The sequence below is a fragment of the Schistocerca serialis genome, chromosome 11 (assembly GCF_023864345.2).
Source record: "Schistocerca serialis cubense isolate TAMUIC-IGC-003099 chromosome 11, iqSchSeri2.2, whole genome shotgun sequence".
In the NCBI taxonomy this organism is placed as follows: Eukaryota; Metazoa; Arthropoda; class Insecta; order Orthoptera; family Acrididae; genus Schistocerca; species Schistocerca serialis.
The window spans coordinates 105,515,158-105,536,621 of NC_064648.1; the positions used below are offsets into that span (position 1 = coordinate 105,515,158).

At 41.2% G+C, this 21,464-nt stretch overlaps 1 protein-coding gene across 3 annotated transcripts in view; it reads right to left on the reverse strand.

Annotated features, from left to right (window-relative positions):
• The window catches only part of LOC126427322 (ankyrin-3-like), a 56,924-nt gene that overhangs the window by 21,241 nt on the left and 14,219 nt on the right, over positions 1 to 21,464 (reverse strand). For 2 of the 3 annotated variants that reach the window (XM_050089630.1, XM_050089631.1), the window contains exon 3: positions 2,244 to 2,823. In XM_050089630.1, the coding sequence (XP_049945587.1) occupies positions 2,244 to 2,823 (580 nt within the window). The remainder of the gene's footprint in view (positions 1 to 2,243; positions 2,824 to 21,464) is intronic. The other variant, XM_050089632.1, reaches the window with a different exon arrangement.

Below are 21,464 nucleotides of genomic sequence, written 5' to 3' on the forward strand. Positions count from 1 at the left end.
GCGAATGCATTTCTTGTATTTCATACAGCTGTCGGTCATAGCAGTGTGTGTTCCCTCAGATATGCATGCATGTATGGAGGATATTCCATAACAAATAAAGACAATGGAAAATTTTTACATGTCTAGGAAAGACCATGACAATAATAAGTATGTCTCTTTCTGAGTGAGAATCAAAGCATTTGTGCAAATGCAGGATGTGGACACATGGTGAAGTTTGGAGGTCTGGAAGAGTGCTTGGATAGCCAAAGTGGTTGAGGCAAACTGTCCCATAAAGTGGCAAGCCTAAGCTCGAGCTCCACTGCAACACAAATTCTAATATATCGTCAGAGAACTGTACAGCTGGAGTCTCATCCTACTTGCAGCTGTAAATACATTACTTACACGATGTGATCAAAAGAATCCAGACACCCTCCAAAACCATGAGTTTTTCATATCAGGTGCACTGTGCTGCCAAATACTCTATATAAGCGACCTCTGTAGTCATTAGACATCGTGAGATAGTAGAATGGGGTGCTATGCGGAACTCACGGACTTCGAATATGGTCAGGTGATTGGGTGTCACTTGTGTCATACGTCTGTACCAGAGATTTCCACACTCCTAAACATAACTCGGTCCACTATTTCCGATGCGATAGTGAAGGGGAAACGTGAAGGGACATATACAGCACAAAACGTTCAGGCCAATCTCGTCTCTTGACGGACAGAGACTGCCGACAGTTGAAGAGGATGGTAACGTGTAATAGGCAGACATCTATCCAGACCATCACACAGTTATTCCAAACTGCATCAGGAGCCATTGCAAGTACTATGACAGTTATGTGGGAGGTTTGAAAACTTGTATTTCATGGTCGAGCAGCTACTCATAAGCCACACATCACGCTGGTTAATGCCGAACCACGCCTCGCTTAGTGTAAGGAGCATAAACGTTGGACCATTGAACGGTGGAAAAAACGTTGTGTGGTGTGACGAATCACGGCACACAATGTGGCGACCCGATGGTAGGGTGTGGCTGTGGTCAATGCCCAGTGAACGTCATCTGCCAGTGCGTGTCGCGCCAACAGTAGAATTCGGAGGCGGTGGTGCTATGGTGTCGTCGTGTTTTTCGTGGAGGGTTCTTGCACCCCTTGTTCTTTTGGGTGGCAATATCACACCACACTCCCATATTCATGTTTTAAGAACCTTTGCCACTGTTGAAGGGCAATTCAGGGATGGCGATTGTATCTTTCAACACGATCGAGCACCTGCTCACAATACACGAGCTGTGTCAGACTGGTTAGACGAGAATAATGTTTGTAATCGACTGGCTTGCACAGAGTCCTGACCTGAATGCTATAGAACACCTTTGGGATGTTTTGGAACGCCGTGAACTCCGTGAAAAATGGGCCCAAAGAAACCTTCCAGCAGCTGTTATGAAGGCTGAGGATGGGCCAACACCATATTGAATTCCTGCATTACCGATAGAGGGCGCCACGAACTTGTTTGTCATTTTCAGCCAGGTGTATAGATACTTTTCATCATATAGCGTATACAAGAAACTGGATATTGTAAGTAGGCTGTTTAGGTTTTTATATTGGTAACGCCACGTAGCGCTCTGTATGAAAATCACTAGCTGTGCTGTGTGCAGTCTGTGGCTAGTTTGCATTGTTGTCTGCCATTGTACTGTTGGGCAGCTGGATGTTAACAGCGCGTAGCGTTGCGCAGTTGGAGGTGAGCCGCCAGCAGTCGTGGATGTGGGGAGAGAGATGGCGGAGTTTTGAAATTTGTAATACTGGATGTCATGAACTGCTATATACATTATGACTTTTGAACACTATTGAGGTAAATACATTGTTTGTTCCCTATCAAAATCTTTCATTTGCTAACTATGCCTATCAGTAGTTAGTGCCTTCAGAAGTTTGAATCTTTTATTCAGCTGGCAGTAGTGGCGCTCGCTGTATTGCAGTAGTTCGAGTAACGAACATTTTTGTGAGGTGAGTGATTTGTGAAAGGTATAGGTTAATGTTAGTCAGGGCCATTCTTTTGTAGGGATTTTTGAAAGTCAGATTGCGTAGCGCTAAAAAAATATTGTGTGTCAGTTTAAGCACAGTCATGTATAATTTCTCTAAGGGGACGTTTCAATATGAATAGTAGTGTATTTTATGACGCAGGCACCTCTAATTACACTTAGTGGTGGACATTATAGGCTTGTCAGTACGTACACTTAGAGCTGTGTAACATAGATGAGCAGCTTGTCTCATGCTTACCTGGCGTCTGTCGGTGTCTCTGCAATCAGGTGAACCAACTCCATAAAAGTTTGTGGGTCGTTGACTACAGCCTCATCCCAGCCCTGCGTCGCCATCACACTGAGCAAGTGGGCCTTTATGAAGGAGACAGCAGCCTGCTTCAGCATGTTAGCGGAGTGCCGAATCGCGAGAACACCTGTGGCTGATGCAGTCTCGACAGACAGCTGTGCAGCCACCTGTTGCTCGCACTGCACCTTCAGTACTGACAAGCCGTATTGGTCAGCGGCGACCAACAGCTGTGGCGCCATGCTGGGCAGCTGTGGGGGCTGGAGGGTGTAGAGGTGTGCCAGCACCTGGCGCAGCACAGGGCCCTCTATGTCGGAGAGTGCGAGCTGGCTGCTGCTGGCCTCTATGGTGAGATGACGGAGCATGCCCGCAAACACGGCGCTCCTGGCGGCCAAGATAGCCCTGTGAGCCACCAGCTGCGTATTGTCCCCGGCCAGCAGAGTCACCACAGCGCCGTCCCCGGCGTCCAGCAGGGCGCCCAGATCCACGGCTGTGGCCTCCTCAGCCTCATGAACTCGTCCCACTGTTAGGGCTTCTGGAACATGGTGTCACTGAGCAATCCTTTGCCCTCATACAGTACCCTCTATACTTGTATGAGCCACACAATCAAATCTGTATAAACCTTCAGTTAGGATATTTTTCCAATCACACGCCATTTGCAACAATATGATATACTTTCTGTGTCAGACTGATGCCACAAGCGAATAGATGTAAATCATTAAGAAAAACTGTTTCAGTAGGTATGTAATGGAAAATGTTTATTTAAAAAATCATTACACCCACATTTATTAATGTACAATTCTAAAATTTTCCTTGCATAAAACAAAAGAGCAGTGTTTTAACAGAAAAATATATTGAAATAAGCAGGATTAATATTTTGCCATTAATTTTAATTTTTAATTTTTATTGTTTTCTTATAAAAAGCCATAACTTATATTTTAACCATGCAATTAATCTGAAATGTATAATGTAGTGTTCTAAGAAGGTTATAAGTCCATTGAACCGCAGCTTTGAATCTTATGGTACAAATTGTGTCATTAAGAATGTTTTTAATCTTGCACATCCAAAATTAACTTTTTCTGCATATAATCAACTAAAAATCCGAACGTATTTGTAGGATCTCGAATTTTTTAGTTCCGGGGAGACAGCAGCACGTTGTGAACAGTTCACGAAAATTTCAAAGCCTTAGAGCATATACTTTTTGAGAAAAGACTTCTAATAACGTAAAAATTGTGAAACAGAGAAAATGATGTTCAAAGATTTTCTTCTCATATTTATACATGTAATAAGCTTACCTCAATTTTAAAATCCTCCATACTGATATTCCTCATCCTTCAGGTTTCTCTTCTCTCCTCTTCGAATCTGCCTGGCCTGCATTTGCAGGTAAGACACTGACCTGTTAGCTTTCTCGACAGTGTAAAATGCTTTTCTTGTAAACACATCAAGATCTATACCAACAGTCAACTTCAATTCTGCAATTATTTCCATTATTGTGACATATAACTGCATAATAGACACCTATGTCGAGTACTTCAAGTCCACAGAATGTCCTTTTTGAGCATATAATCCAAATTAAATTATTGAGGCTTTCATTTGCATTTTGTCTCTTTCCATGAAGACACTTCCCCAATAAAGAAGGTTTTGCAACAAACCTCAATGTGGGTTTAAATGCATTCATAACATGTTCTGGTAACGAGTGTTTATATGAATACGACTCAATTCTGTTGTTTAACGCCGGCTGGAGTGGCCAAGCGGTTCTAGGCGCTACAGTCTGGAGCCGAGCGACCGCTATGGTCGCAGGTTTGAATCCTGCCTCGGGCATAGATGTGTGTGATGTACTTACGTTAGTTAGGTTTAAGTAGTTCTAAGTTCTAGGGGACTGATGACCTCAGAAGTTAAGTCCCATAGTGCTCAGAGCCAATGGAACCATATTTTTGTTGTTTAATAATCGTCTTTTGACACAGATTGTGCATTGGTGCTTCATCAGTGGATAAACTGAGAGCTTGTGTTCTTCATTTCTAGCTAATTCCTCTTTTTTGTTGGTGAACCGATTTCCTTGAAACCTCCGTTTCCTATACACAATTTTTCCACCACCCATTATGCATAAATTTAGACTTCCACATAAAGATTTGCGAATTCAACTTTCCACCCACTAATATGTGTTAGTATTGTCAAAACGTAAATAAACCACATACAAGCAAGTTTTCAGGCAAAGATATGGATGCCAGCCAAAGATATCGAAAGAAAATATCTTTAACACTGACAAAAATTCCGCTGAAGCAACCAGTTTCCCAATTGTTGGGAGAGGTGGGAGTGGCCAGCAGTGCAGATTTAATCAGTTTAACAGTATAAAGGCATTTCTAAAGCTGCTATCATGATAAAATTCGTACACAATATAGATTAAACTGTGTAGATCAAGAAAATGACATTTTAAAAAAAAATCGAAATTTTGGACCAAAATCTATTACATCTCCCCTTAAAAGTCTCCCATTTGTTTGTACAAAAAGCCCCAGAAGGAATAGAGACCTCTCGTCGTTAGTGTCTTTCTACAATTACTTGCTCAGAATATCAAAATGGAGATCTATCACAATACTAAGAGCGTCAGAAGGTACTGTATTCATAATTTACTCAACACACAGTCCTGATTTCTAAAGTTATTTAAGACAACAATGATATTTTACGCCTGAAATCTGTATCCCTCTGTCCTTAACTGCTAATCCAACACGTTTCTCTGCTGGAACTGATACCCACAGGGGATCAACTAACTGCTATCACAGTCTGTAATGACTTTCTAGAAACATTACATCAAGGTGGCAGGCATAGCTAGATGGCAACTTCTGACATAGTACAATATCACAAGACCCAACATTGTGTAGAGTAGTAGCATAGTTACAACCCCCACCCACAATGAATAAAATTAAATTTCGTGAGGGATAAAAACAAATGTGCCTAACTGTGTTTCGCTCACAATACTAAATTATTTAAAAAACGTCGCACTTATTATTACTGCTAACTTTTACTTTCAAATAATAGCATCAACGAATGACACAATGTGGTGAAGATAGAGCTCGTCAAATGGATGTATGAGCTTCATCTTCCACACATAATCCTCGTGCTATACAGAATAGTTTGTACTTTTTGCCATGCACCTACGATAAAGAAATCGAGACATATAAATCACTTATGGTTAAATATCTCATAAAATTGATTGCAGTAGACCAGAAATTTCTTCATTACTCACTTCATAACAATAAACGAAATAAATTAAACTTCAACTCAGTACTTTCTATGTAGTGGCTACTATTCTGTTGTAGGGTGTGTACAGCATTTTATTATTATTATTTGTAGCGTGTAGTCAGACAAAATGGGTGGCAAGTTGAAATCTTACGGTTTCTAACAGTTCAGAAGTAAGGATTCCAGCAATCATATGATTTACAAACAATAAGTATAGTGCACGGTTTATAGCTTGATTCATTTCAAGTAAGGCTGCAGCGAGAGGGTGAAGCAACTGTCATGAGAGAGAGAAGTGGTGTAGAGGAAACATGTTTTCTAACAAGTGCATACTGTCAGTGTAGACCGTTAGTTAACTTTCGTTTTTGAAGAGTAGTACATGCAATGAAAAAGGCTGCATCATTCCATGGAAAATGGATGTTACAAATAACAAGTACAAATTGTGTCATTAACTCATTAGTCTGAGTTTTAATAAAGCGTCTACAAAAGCTGAGTATAATTTATGTTTCATCATTTGGAAAACAAAAATTACCAAACAAAATATTCTTCTTTTTAAAGTTTAGTTAATCGCTAAAGATGATGATTTGGTGTGTGTGTATGTGTTTGCGAGTCCTAGCTAGTATCTGGTTGCACTCTGGGAATATGGTCTCAGAAAGGTTGGAAGCTATTACTGTAGGGCGATATGTCAGGGCCAGTTATGGAGAATATGCCACCTTTTCAACTAACATATTTGCCATCATTTCATAAGTGATGTCACGCTACCACATTGTTCCAGATGGCATTGATAACTAATCTTTCTTGATATAAGTTCTTTATTACAAGGTATAATTAGTGCTGAAGATAGTCACAGTTCCAGTTACTACATCAGACGATCAGGTTGATCCTTTAAACGACGTGTTAAATGATTATTATTTATTGCAGTTATTTTGTATCAACTGACTCTGAGAATCCTGAGGAACAAGAAAGCACAAGGGAAAGACAACATTCCTGCTGACTTTCTCGAACCTGGAGGAATCGAAATCAGAAGTGTGTTATATACTCCTAAGTGTAACATATATGAAGAGGGAAAACTGTCCTTAGATTCTAGAGAAACATCATTATATTAATCCTAGAAGGAGCGATGTCTTAAAATACTAATATTACCGAAGTCTTAGCTTAGTTGTAGATGCCTCATAAAATAAAAGCTTCCATTGTCTTCGAACAGTTGACATAAGATTATCAGAGTCAGCTTCGATTCATGAAAACCCGAAGTATCGAAGGAGGAATAATATCTTTAAACTTAATTTTAAAATGTAAATACACAGCTTTTGTAGGTATACAGAAAATGTTTCACAATGTAAAATGGCTAAATAAACTTTGAGTTATAGAAGAAAGTAGGAATATGCACAGACACTGATATGTTCTGTGGAAGCTGTATACAAAAATAAAGGACTTTTATTGGTGTGCGCTCTACACAGGTTATACACATGTTCAGAAATGAGTCCAGCAAGGAAGTGTGCTACAAACAATTATTCTTAATCTATTCAACGAATATGTAGAAAGTGAGAGAAGTTTTACATATACAGGTAAGCATGGCATATCTGTTTTATCTGAAAGTGAATCCAATCGAGGCACACGCCAGTGGAATCTGAGCGCCCCAGAGCCAGAATGCAGTCTCCAAAGTGCTTCTCAAGGACATCAAACGCTCCACTGCTTCGATATGGGTCAAGCTCATACTTGCACAGATCACATCTTGTCGAAATCACTGCCACTTTCGATAATGGGGATGAAATCATTTTTCAACACCTTCACGTACCATTCTGTAGTCACCAAAGGAATATCCACCGATTATTCGGTGATTGGACATTGCACACAATCTCCTGTTGAGAGTGAAGAGACTTCTAGACCGCCAAATGCAGACTCTCAGTCCCCCAGATGCGCCATTTACGCTTATCGACGAACGCACGCAACATGAAGTTGGCTTAGCCACTAAACCAAACTATATTCACATCAAAGCACTGTTCATCAGTTCTGTAGACAATAGTGTTGGCGAAACACAACCGCTGTTCCATGGCTCTGGGGCTTAATGGCTCTGTCTACAAATGCTAGAAACGTAGGTTTTGCCTTTCCTTACTAAACCATATAATCACAAAAATACGCCAGACTCTTGCACTTACATCTTTCACTTTAGGCAAGTACACGTTCTTCAACTTTGGAAGGCAAGACACAATTATGAATGAAAAACGAACGCAGTGATGTGAGTGCAGGACAGGAGAGCATGAGTCTGCTGGAAAACCAGGTTATCACAACTACCCAGTGGTCGCAGGAGCAGCCTTGACGCAACCATTGTCTGTCTTACTTCCATGGATAGCGTTCTTTTACTAATGACAGAGCTATTGCATAGAGACGGCATTGAAACAGGCGCACAGAATTGACAGACAGGGAGTAGTTCGTAAGAAACACGAGGAGTGAGGGAGGCAGATCGTGTCACTGCCTGTGGGTCCTTTTGGAGGGTGCCAGCTGGCTAGCAACGGCGATGCCTGGACACCTGGAACACTTGGGCGATGGAAGGATGCATGGGGCTGGTCGTTAATTCTTGCTGCTACAATATCTACATAAAAATTTGCGTGATTACTCTGCTACTCACAACAAACTGCCTCGCAGAAGGTTCAATGAACCACCTTCATGCTGTCTCTCTACTGTTCCACTCTCGAAAGGCGCGCAGGAAAAACGAGCACTTACATTTTTTTGTGCGAGCCCCTATTTCTCGTATTTTATCGTGATGATCATTTCTCCCTATGTAGGTGGGCGCCAACAGAATGTTTTCGCAATCAGGAGAGAAAAATGGTGATTGAAATTTCATGAGAAGATCCCGTAGCAACAAAAATGCCTTTGTTATAATGATTGCCACTCCAATTCACGTATCACGTCTGTAGCACTATCTCCCCTACTTCGCGATAGTAAAAAACAAGCTGTCCTTCTTTGAACTTTTACGATGTTATCCGTCAGTCCCACCAGACGTGGAACCCACACCACACAGCAATACTCCAGAATAGGGCGAAACTGTTGCAATTTCTAAGTGCTCCGCCAATGAATCGCAGTCTTCGGTTTGCTCTACCCACAACATTATCTGTGTGATCGTTCCAATTTAGGTTATTTGTAATATTAATCCCTAGGTATTTAGTTGAATTTCCTTACTTCAGTTTTGTGTAACTTATCGCGTAATCGAAATTCAGTGGATTTCTTTTAGTACTAAAGTGAATAACTTCACTCTTCTTCGTTCAGGGTCAATTGTCACTTTTCGAACCATACAGCTATCTTACCTAAATTATTTAGCAATTCGTTTTGGTCACCTGATAATTTTTCAAGACGGTAAGTGGAGGCATCATCTGCAAATAATCTAAAGACGGCTACTCAGACTGTCTCCTATAACGTTAACATAGATCAGAAACAATAGAGGGCCTATAACACTTCCTTGGGGAACGCCAAATATTACTTCTGTTTTACTCGATTACTTTCTATCTATTACTACGAACTGTGACCTTTCTGACAGGAAATCACGAATCCAGTAGCACAACTGAGGCGATATGCCATAGGCACGCAGTTTGGCTAGAAGACGCTTATGAGGAATGGTACCGAAAGTCTTCTGGAAATCTAAAAGTATAAAATCAATATGACATCCCCTGTCACTTTCCATGCAATCCTCACTACTTCATGAGTATAAACAGCTAGTTTTGTTTCATAAGAACAATATTTTCTGAATCCTAGCTGACTATGTGTCAATAAATCATTTTCTTTGAGGTAATTAATAATGTTCGAACACAGTATATGTTACAAAACCCTACTGGAAATCGACGTTAGTGATATGGGCCTGTAATTCAGCGGATTACTCCTACTTCTCTTTTTGGGTATGGGTGTGACTTGAGAAATTTTCCAGTCTTTAGGTACAGAACTCTCTGTGAGAGAGTGGTTGTATATAATTCCTAAATATGGAGCAATCGCATGAGCAAAATCTGATGGGAACCTGACTGCTATACAATCTGGACCGGAAACCTTGCCTTTATTAATTAATTTAAGCTGCTTTGCTACAACCTGGATGTCTACTTCTATGTTTATCATCTTGGCAGTTGTTATTTATTGGAATTCAGGAATATTTACTTCGTCTCCTTTGGTGAAGGAGTTTCGGAAAACCGTGTTTAATAACTCTGCTTTAGTGGCACTGTCATTAGTGACTTCACTGTTGTTATCGCGCGGTGAAGGTATTGATTGCGTCTCGCCACTGGCGTGCTGTCGCTGTCCTTGATCACTGTCAACTGTCGTCAGCTCGTGATTGGCCGCAGACATGCACTGCTGCTGGAGGAACACCTGTTTCTGGAGCTGAGCCGTGTGCGAAGTCTACGACCACGGAAAGGGGTTGCTTGGACGAAATATGCACTCGCGGCTACCTGACAGGTAAACGGTTAATAAAGGTGGGGTTTGGACTTTTAAGCTGATGATTCAGAACAACTTACACCATGGACTTCCCTTATACACGTAGGCAATATTGAAACAGGTGTACAGAATCACTGCATACACACATACACATCTTTCGTGTATTGCATCTTGGCTTCTCCTTTCACACACGGAAAACGTTTATATTTTGTGTTCTGTCAAACATTTCGGTGGTTATGTCCCCCTCTACACACATCTTACAGTGCTTAGTCATTAAATGTTATTCTATTATGTCTCCCTACGGCCGCCACATCTACAGGAGAGCTGATACACTACTCCCTACTGAGAACGGCAAGCTATACTGCACCACGGTCGTCGTATTCCATGTCAAAACAATTTGGTCGACACGGAAGACGGGTTGTAAAGATATTCTTCTCCCTATGCAAGTCTGTCTGGAGACTACAGATCGTGTTCCTCGATACTCAAAATGTACTCACAATTCTTCTCTTACGTTCCTCCTTTAGGGTTTCTGCCCCTGGGTGGTCAGCAGAGAACAGGCGATTGCTTCAGTCTACGTCTTTGATTCGTCAGTGAACACTATACTGTTGTGTGTATTTTATTAATTCTCTAGGATTTACCTATAATATCTGGTCTCATTCCTGAATAACGACAGACGTCTCTGCTGTATACATATTACCTCTATGTTTTTACCAGATTTTTCTGACACACAGTTAAAGATTTCTGACACAGAATTTAAAGATTAATAGGATTAACTTTAGTTGTACAGGCATTTAAGTATTTAGGAACCATGTTTAGTTTTTTTATATATTTTACGTACTGCACCGTCGTAATTATACCTCGAAGTGGACTACCCCTGTCACTATAAACTTTCGTTTCGCCTCTACGCATCCACACTTTAGGACCTGAACTTCTGACCACAGGAAGGTACATTTTTAATGACTTGCTTGTGTCATCCGCACTTGCAAATTCTAACAGATCTAAAAATATACGCTCTGTAACAGCTATAATTATTAATCTGCAAATGGTGTAAGTACTGATATGGTATTGTTTAGTAGACTGCTCTCAGTCACCGATAGAAATATGTGTACTTATACCCATTGGACCATGTATGTCTGTCTACGTAGGAAGGTATATGATTTGGACGTATAAATAACTAAACACGCTAAGCATTTGCATGTTATATACACTGAAGAACCAAAGGAATTTCGTATAGCGCCCCCCCTCCCCCGCCCCCCGATCACGCAGGAGTGCTGCAAGGCGACGTGTGGTATGGACTCTACTTAACACTGAAGTAGTGCTGGAGGGAACTGACACCATGAATCCTGCAGGGTAAGAGTACGAAGAGGTGGAGATCTCTTCCGAAAAGCACATTGGAAGGCATCCCAGATATGCTCAGTAATGTTCATGTCGGGGAGTCTGGTGGCCAGCGGAAGTGTTGAAACTCAGAAGAGTGCTCCTGGAGCCACTCTGTAGCAATTCTGGACGTGTGACGTTTCGCATTGTCCTGCTGGAATTGCCCAAGTCCGTCGGAATGCACAGTGGACACAAATGGATGCAGGTGATCAAGCAGGATGCTTAAGTTTGCGTCACCTGCCGGAGTCGTATCTGGACGTATCAGGGGACCCATATCACTCCGACAGCATACACCCCACACCATTACAGAGCCTTCACCAGGTTGACCAGTCTCCTGCCGACATGCAGCATCCACAGATTGATGAGGTTGTTTCCATACTCGTACTCCTCCACCCACTCGATACAATTTGAAACGAGACTCACCCTTCCAGGAAATATGCTTCCAGTCATCAGCAGTCCAGCCTCAGTGTTGACGGGCCCAGGCGAGGCGCGATGATTTGTGTCATGCAGCCATCAAGGGTACACGAGTGGGCTTTCGGCTCCGAAAGCCGATATCGATGATGTTTCCTTGAATGGTTTGCATCCTGATTCTTGCTGATGGCCCAGCATTAAAATATATAGCAATTTGCGGAAGCGTTGCACTTCTGTCACTTTCAACGAAATGGTTGTACGGGAAAATCCCCACTTCATCGCTACTTTGGAGATGCTGTGTCCTGTCGCTCCTGCGCCGACAGTAACACCACGGTCAAACTGATTTACATCTTGATAACCTGCCATTGTAGCAGCAGTAACCGAACTAACAACGCTGCCAGACACTTGTTGCCTTTTCAGGTGTTGCCGACCGCATCGCCGTGTTCTACCTGTTTATATGTCTCTGTAATTGAATACGCAGGACTATACCAGTAATCCAGTACGTTCTTTGCGTATTGCCCGTTGGCTTTTCCTTTCACACACTTGTAACAACGCGGAAAACATTCCGGTGGTTATGTAGCTTCGTATTTATATCCAGACATAACTTAGCAAGCTTAGTCATTAAATGTTCTTCTCATTTGTCTTCCTGTGAACACACACGTACTCCTTTAAAAGTACTAATCACAGACAATCGTCTTCTTTTCATATTTATCGCTTGATATACACAGACCAACGCAGTACTTTTATTTCAGCCACGTTAATTACTTAAGACTCGATTTTCGAGTTATACCGAGTACTGGGCATGTGATTCATGCCGCTCAAAACAAAGGAAGTATTTCTGTTTAAATTCTGTGTAGTCAAATATTTTGGTTACTGAATTTTTTCTCCTTTTCTGACTGGTGCACACACGAATAAATCATGACACATGCAGCATTCGTGAAGCGTGGATTCGCAAAAACTTAGTACTCAGACTTGTAGCGAACATCCCTGTGCTTTGTTGGTTCAAATCGCTCTGAGCACTATGGGACTTAACATCTTAGGTCATCAGTCCCCTTGAACTTAGAACTACTTAAACGTAACTAACCTAAGGACATCACACACATCCATGCCCGAGGCAGGATTGGAACCTGCGACCGTAGCGGTCGCGCAGTTCCAGACTGAAGCGCCTAGAACCGCTCGGCCACTTCGGCCGGCGCTTTGTTGGTGGTCTCTGAAAATGTGAGACGCATCGGGAACAGCAAACCTTTCAACTTGAACGGCATACCTGCTCGGACCGTTGCGATGCGTCGTAGCAGTATATCTTCTCCTGCCATGTTCCCATTTAACATTGTGGCTTCAATGATATTATCATCGTTTTTTGCAGAAAACGTGGTACCGCTGCAAAATCGTAGTTTCTATATGTTTGGAAGAGGAATGACAGCCAAGCAAATTTTCAGATTTAAACCGTGCAGCGAAAGGCCTGGCAAATCAACGAATTCAGGAACTTGATTGAATTTTTAAGAACTTCATTCTGATTCATTGCAGTATCAATGCACAGAAATACAGTCGCTTCGCCTGATACTTTGTTTTAAACGCAGAACTTGACGGCACTGACATCGATGAATAGGTATGTTTAGGGATCCGTAGTTCATGAACGAACTAGTTGAAATGAACTACTCTTAGAAAAGATCTGTTAGAAGTGTCCTTTCTCTTACTAACATGTAGTTCGTTTACTTCTGCCTTCCCCTACATATTGGAAATTAGAATCCGTGAGAACGAATTTCCCCACCCTCGATACCGAGTACAGCCGACTCCCAGGACCTAGGTGTCCTTAGTCCTGACATCCTAATGGTGAACTGTGCGGACGGTATCTGACTGGAAAACTGAAACCATTCCGTCAGTCTGTAATCTCACCCCCCCCCCCTTTCTCCTCCCATTATTATCCACATTAAGCAAAGTTTGTTATCAGGATTTGAGACATGCGTAGTTTACAATAATCTTTCTAGTATGCTTAGCGTGCCATGTTGAGTTGGCTCCAGTTCTTCTTGTCTAGGGGTCTGATTCTTGAAGATGTAAATGTCAGATCAGGTCCTCGCAGTTGGTTTAAACCAAATAAATTTGAATGTTGTTGTTGGAAAAATTTTTGTATGTAGATATGTTTTCTCACATTTTAGTATATCATACAGTATTTTGATTTTTGAGGTTAAGAAAGCCGAAATTAAGTTGTTCGCACAAAAATACATCCCATCACATCATAAGCATGCTTACGACTCTGTTACTCTGAGGAAATAACAATATTCCAAACGTTTTACCACTTTTCTTAACATATGAATCCCTTGTAGTTTTATTTACATTATTAATTTGGATTATTATTTCATAAATGAATCCAGAAACAAATACAGTAAACAGTACAGGGTTACGTAATTAATTATAGAAATTTTAAGTGTGACAATAATTAGCAATTTGCAGTGTTTGCAAAAAAATTATTTTAGCTATATATCCACAATTAATACGTGTCGGTTATAACATCAGAACTAAAATATCTTATGAAAATAGTTCCTTTTCGTAATTTTAGCTCGAAATATAACATACCGTATATAAAATTATCTGAAAGTTTTCCGAAAATCAACTGAGATAATACTGACCTGTCCTAAATTCGGAAAATAATACTGGTATCGACAAATACTGTTGAGTAAAAGGAATGCTAGAGGAGGACACGGTTGGAAGTTCTGTTACTTAAGTTCAGGCTCCATTTCCTAACTGTGCCAACTGCGTAGGATAGAAGAGAGGGACTGTTCCCTAAGTTCACTTACTTCACCTCAGTCTACAGTACCTGTATCTAAACATTTCTTTCCTGTGTTAAGACTTAATTTTAGCGAAATATTTAATAAGAGCTAGTTTTTTTTCTATTTCTAGACCTTGTCAGATAAGAAAATTAGAAAGCAGATACTCACTCTCGGTGGCAAGGAGAATACTTTCATCTTTAATGCCTCCCACTTCCCGTGTTCCCAAGTAAAGGCCTAGGTTAAAATTAAAAACGCTCAGCCCTTTGTGTCAAAGAGACAAAGTCCTAGAATATAAAACAACTGTGCAGCAAAAGGTTCAACAAATGCATCATGTTGCAGTCACTCATTCATATTCATCTCCAAAGTCAGTTTAGTACATCTTGCCATAATACCGATAGTTGAGAGGTACTTTCACTTCATCAGTGGCTGCTGAATACTCAGTTTTCGTACGCTGTGTACCATCAGAAACGTATTTTGTGCTATAACATCAATTACGATCAACATTTATCCTCGATAAAAGTTATCGGAGTAGCAACTTCATTCAAAGAAACATTTATCCCATTTTTAATTGTGTATCAATGTTAATAAACGTAAATTTTATCTAACTTTCATAAGTTACCAGTGATGTGTGGTACGTATGTCGTAGAAAATCAGTGTTTGTGTAGCGCTTGTTGTAAGCAACATGTCGTATCCCATTGTCTGCATTTACCGTAAACTAACGGTAACTGTCATTTGGTTTTCGACTACAACCTCTAATAATTTCAAGAGATTAGTAGCGTTTATAGCAGGTGCTACCTGAGTAGCAGCCTCTGATGTGTACCACACGCCTGACCCATTTGGTGTGTCCCTAGAGTACTTAACCCTAGCATGCAAGTCCAAGATATTTCAGCCTGCTTTGTCACAGACCCTTCGAACTCTGAGTCAGTCGTTCCATTCGATTCAGAACGGGAAGTGCATGATCACTTTTACACTGCTGCAAATTGAGAGTCTCACTGAAATTAGATGAGCTTTCTGAAGGTTCTCTGCCAGTTGAATGATTCAATCGTGGCCGCAGAGCACAGGCGGCAGCCAGTAGCACCCCACTCCCTCAGAAGATGACTGAATGGCCTTTTCAGCAGGCTGAATAAGGCTGCCAGCCATACACACTGAGTACACTTAGTGTTCCCTCCAATCTCTCTCTTTTCGCCATTTCCCTAAGGAATACCTTTACTCGCCGTCCATTTGAACTTCCTACTGTTAATAGATCCTACCCTTTTGCGTTTGCCTGTTCTTGACACAGAACATACCATCAGCTGAAGTGAGTCTGAGTGACTCAGTTTCGGTTTCAGTGGAAGACAGCACCTCAGATTCGTTGGTTAGGGTGATGAGTACCACGTGCTGAGTCATCCCTGGTCCCCGCCACCCCTGTACAGGAAGCCTAGTCCTGCCACTGACATGTCGCTCCCACCAAAGTGGATGAATGGTGACAGATCATGTACTTCCTGTACATGCTGCTGACAGCCAAGTGGATCAGCGGGGACAGGTCATGTACTCCCTGTAGAAGCGACAGCAGGACATGATAGTAAATCAGGTATTTGTGGCATATCTGATACATGACTGCTGGTAACTCTCCAGGAACACCCATATACAGTAGCTTCCAGGCGACTGATCTTATAAACGTCAGCTAACTCTTCCCACGTTCGAGGACCGTGTTCACAGTAGGGCTGCAGTGTGTTGTGGATGGCGTAATGTTCTACAGAACAGTAAACAGGTACCATTGAAGTAAGCCTGCAGATTCTTTTTTATGCTCTGAAGCAGTTAAGCTCCAAGTATAGCTAGTCACTGTTAAGATATGAAGCAGTCCGTAGGCAAATCGATGTTTCCAATATACCTGCTGTAGCACCTTCTATAAACGCTACTAATCTCTTGAAATTATTAGAGGTTGTAGTCGAAAACCAAATGAAAGTTATCGTTAGTTTACGGTAAATGCAGACAATGGGATACGACATGTTGCTTACAACAAGCGCTACACAAACACTGATTTTCTACGACATACGTACCACACATCACTGGTAACTTATGAAAATTAGATAAAATTTACGTTTATTAACATTGATACACAATTAAACATGGGATAAATGTTTCTTTGAATGAAGTTGCTACTCCGATAATTTTTATCGAGGATAAATGTTGATCGCAATTGATGTTATAGCACAAAATGCGTTTCTGATGGTACACAGCGTACGAAAACTGAGTATATTGTAGGATTTTAATACAGTTAACACTAAAAATGTGTAAAATTTATGTGAAGTCTTAGGACGTGACTCTTAGAGGAGAATTTATCTGTCATATCTGATTTTACTTTGACGTGAAGCAAATAGAGGAAGTCTGTTTGTAAACGAAATTATGAGTAAATAGGAATGGGAACTGTTGGATTCTCCATTTAGTTGGTTTCGTGTCACATTTTGCAGTTGCCTGTCAAAGATGAACTCTGCAACATCAGAATGTCTCTCTCAAAAAAAAAAAAAAAAAAAAAAGTTACAGTGTGGGACATAGCACAGCTAAAGGTGCGTTGCTAAACCTTTGTGAAAATTCTGCCAATACGTTCCACAGACAGATTACTTTTATCACTGTAAGGGTCTATGGAATACACAAGGTGATTTTTTTCTACCATGTACAATCTCTAGTGGTTGATCAATTTGAGGATAAGGAACAAAAAAAGTCGAATGACGTCCGGAAATGCATGGGGTCCCTATGCCAGAGACCATTTATTCAGTCATTCTTTGTTACAGAAGCTGCAGTGTAATACCATGCAGCTACAGTTAAAGTATGCATGATATCCTCCTATAGGGTGATACTGTTTCTCGCACATCATGACGTAGGATGCAGGAAGTCATGAAGGACGTACCCGAAATGATCAGACACTAGAGTTGGAAGAAAATGTAATCAGCACTGTGGAAGGCGGCCGCCATCTCAGTACCAGGCTGTTGACCCACCACTACAGGGTAAGCCAGACGACCGTGTGAAACGTTCTCCATGACAACTGGTACTACCCTTATCAGTTACAGTGCGTGCAGGACTTACTGACGACAGACTTTCCACACTGGGACAAGTTTTGTCAATGGTTTCTTCACCAGGTAACCACGATTCCGGGATCTGTGTCATTCATCCTATTCACAGATGGCGCAACATTTACGTGGAATGGTGTCTTCAACTCTCATAACAGCCATCTGTGGGATGGTATGCAGAACGGCCATAACAGCGAATCATCTGCATCGGTGCAGCCGGAATGTGTGGGTCGGGATAACTGGCGGCCATATTTTGGGACCAGTCTTCCTTCCACGTCGCCTAATAGGCCGGAACTATCGGCATTTCTTGCGGGCGTCTTGCTGGAAGAAGTGCTACTCATGATTCTAATGGTTATGTGGCTGCTACATGATGGGGCTCCAGCCCACTTTGCCGATAACGTTCGGACGCATCTCAATCGTGTCTTCCCTGGTTGATGGATTGGAGAAGGTTGTCCATTTGCATGGCCTGTTTGTTCACAGCATCTCAACTGGTGCGGTTTCTGGTTATGAGGCCACCTCAGAAGTATCGTGTGAGCAGAGCGCATTCCAGATGAGGAGACACTGGAGCAGCGTATTCATCCTGCCTATGACGCTGTTTGTATGCAGCCTGGCCGGTGCGAGCGTGTGACACAGAGCACGCTACGGCGCGTATACACGCATGTATTGACGCACATGGAAAGCATTTTCAGTACATACCGTAACTGTAGCTGCGTGGTACAGCGACTATTAGACTGCAGTCTTCGTAACAGTGTATGATTGAATAAGTGGTCTCTAGCGTGGAAATCATTCATTTATGGACGTAAGTTCGTTAGACCTTTGTTGTTCCGCATGCTGTCATCGATCAATCCCTAGAGTTTGTACACAGTGGTAAAAACACCCTGCCGGCCGGAGTGGCCGTGCGGTTCTAGGCGCTACAGTATGGAACCGAGCGACCGCTACGGTCGCAGGTTCGAATCCTGCGTCGGGCATGGATGTGCGTGATGTCCTTAGGTTAGTTAGGTTTAATTAGTTCTAAGTTCTAGGTGACTGATAACCTCAGAAGTTAAGTCGCATAGTGCTCAGAGCCATTTGAACCATTTGAAAAACACCCTGTATACGCAACATGATGACCAAATGGCATTCCAACTGGAGCTTTCTACAATACCAAAGCAGTGATACACTGATACCCAACGATGTTACGTAGTTCCCTCGCAGTATTCTTATGACTGCCCTGTGGGCCAAAGCAGTTACCCCAACAAGTTCACGCCTGTGTGTACCACGGGTGCGTCTCGCCCGACTCTGCCAGTTATGCTACATGCATAACAATAACGTCTGACGTACGTATAGCCTATCATGCAGGAGCAACGAACAGTACTGAATACAAGTTTGTGTGACCCTTGGACGAGAGAGATTTCTGAACAAATGAGGTATAATTATTTTATATCATCTCTCGCTGTTCTAAAAATAGAACCTCGATATATTCAAGTAGGCTACTGGTCTAGTGTGTTTGAATAAGAAAAGCAGGCAACAGGTGGCTCAGGCAGCTGAAGGGAAGCTTTCACACGCTCGCATTCACACGGCGCTGGCGGGGACGTCTCAAACCAGAAATAAGACTACCGTGATTAAATAAACTAGTGAAAGGTCTCTGCTGGATTCCTTTTATGTTAATTTCTTAAATCTGTTGTCATTTACGGCATAAATTCCTCTTCTAAATTTACTGTGGCGTTTCTGACTATCTGGGAGGAGACTGAGTAGTGGAACGTGTTACTTTTACACATAAACAAGAACGATCTGTCACACAACTACACTTTAAAACATAGTTTATATGTAATTCATGTCACACAGTTTCATACAGAACCTACATCCGCTTTCTTTTATATACTGTATATGATAAGATACTGTCGTAACCCTTCCCTTCTGTGTGAGAGGATGAATAAGCAAATGTATGTCTAGTTGCATGCTTGAGGGTAGCAGACAAGCCTGTCTGCTACAGAACAGTAGGACCAACGTCGCAACAGGTAGCTACGCTTTCTAAAAGCAAAGAGGTTTCTATCCTTAGTATGGTTCTGTCTGTCCCTTGTCATGTTGGTATAGGAAGCTGCCCCTCTGGCCACTTCCGTTCGTATTTGTGAGCCACCCTCAGAAAGGGACCAGGTCAGTCTGTCCGTGGCGAACGTCTGAAGTGGTAAGATCTCCGGCTAAGCACGTGTCTGCTAAGTCCGTAGGACAATGGATTTCTTAAGTTCAGCCTAACTGAAAATTTAATCACCTTTATTTCAGGTTTAGCTCTAAAATATCTAATGTTATCTTAAATTGCAGCGCAGTGTAATTCGAGTGTGGAGTTCAGAATATATTCCGGTAGTTGCTTTGTCACTACTTTGTGAGCAAAGTGGAACCACGTGTTGATCAGTAACTCTAACTAGCATCATCAATCTTCAATGCGAATGTGCGTGAGATTATAACATCTCGTCTTGACAATATTTTTCAATATAGCAACTTTTCTTTATGTTCAACCCACAAAATAAAGCAACAACATTACAGATGACCAGCTGAGATGGGCTTGTTTCCTCCGTGGATTAAATCCTGTTAATGTGAAAGAAGAAGATCTGATAGAATGGATAAATAACTGGATTGTAGTCTCAAAGCACATGGATGAAAACAGTTTGTCACTTTTGCTACATTGCCCTATTCTGCTGGCATACAATCAGTCCGGTAACTGGGCACTTATATATTAAGTCTCATTTGAAATTTGGCTTGTACCCTCTCATAAGTTTACTACGTAAATTACAGGCATTTCTTCAAATTTCCACCTTCTAATAACTGAATGCTGAGACAGAGCATAGGCAAGGTAACTGACGCCATCTGGGATTTATTGCAATGATCACTCTAACACTAATCATTTTATGGAAAAGCTTGAACCATCTGTGTTTATTTTTTCATCATACTGTATTATCGGACTTAGTAAAGAAGTTTGATATTTAAAAAAAAAGTAGAAAAAAAAAACATGTCTAATGTTGTTGCTTTATTTTGTGGTGTAAGCGGAACTGATATCCAATAAATACGGGTTAAAAGCTGTGAACTGTTTGGGGAAGTTAGCCTTTCATTACTGAGCAACTGTTTCACAAGGTAACCAGTCCAGCTTACCAAATTCCCAACCAGACTAACATTAATTACAATCTTTTAATAGTCATACGACAACCGGTGATATGTATGTAAAAAAGAGAATTTAAATAAAAAGAAATAAATCAGTTTATATTTGGAAATTTATTTTAACATTGATCATTGAAATTTCAGCATATTAAACTCGATTCATAACTAAGCAGGTGCCTTATTTAGGATTGTGAAAATGTGAGATTGTAATCTTATGGAACACATCAAATATGGAGCCAAGATTGGGAGACTGCATACAACACTGCATTCATAAAAAACACACGAAGAACGTTGAAACATATGCAAGAGGAAATTAACCACAACCAACTGATTCAATTTTCGCCCAAAGAAGTTACATTCGTAGCACAATCCTGTCTGTCATGTAATTACCACACACTGGTATACTAAATTCATACTAACTCTCTGTGAAATCTTCCCGAAAAGAATAGCTGAGGGCTACTTTGATGATTACACCACATGCTTCACGTGGTCAACTTGGTTTACACAAAGAGTGTAACTCCACAATAATTTTGATAATTAAAATAAATTACATCGAAACACAATTTATAAAAGAAAAACCTCGAAGTGGTTACTATCGTCTTACTAATAACCTGATGGGTCAAACAATTGTATAAGCACGTGTTACTGGTCTCACAAAGTACACCCCACGTGGGTTGAACATAAAGAAAAGTTGCTATATTGAAAAATATTGTCAAGACGAGATGTTATAATCTCACGCACATTCGCATTGAAGATTGATGATGCTAGTTAGAGTTACTGATCACAAAGTAGTGACAAAGCAACTACCA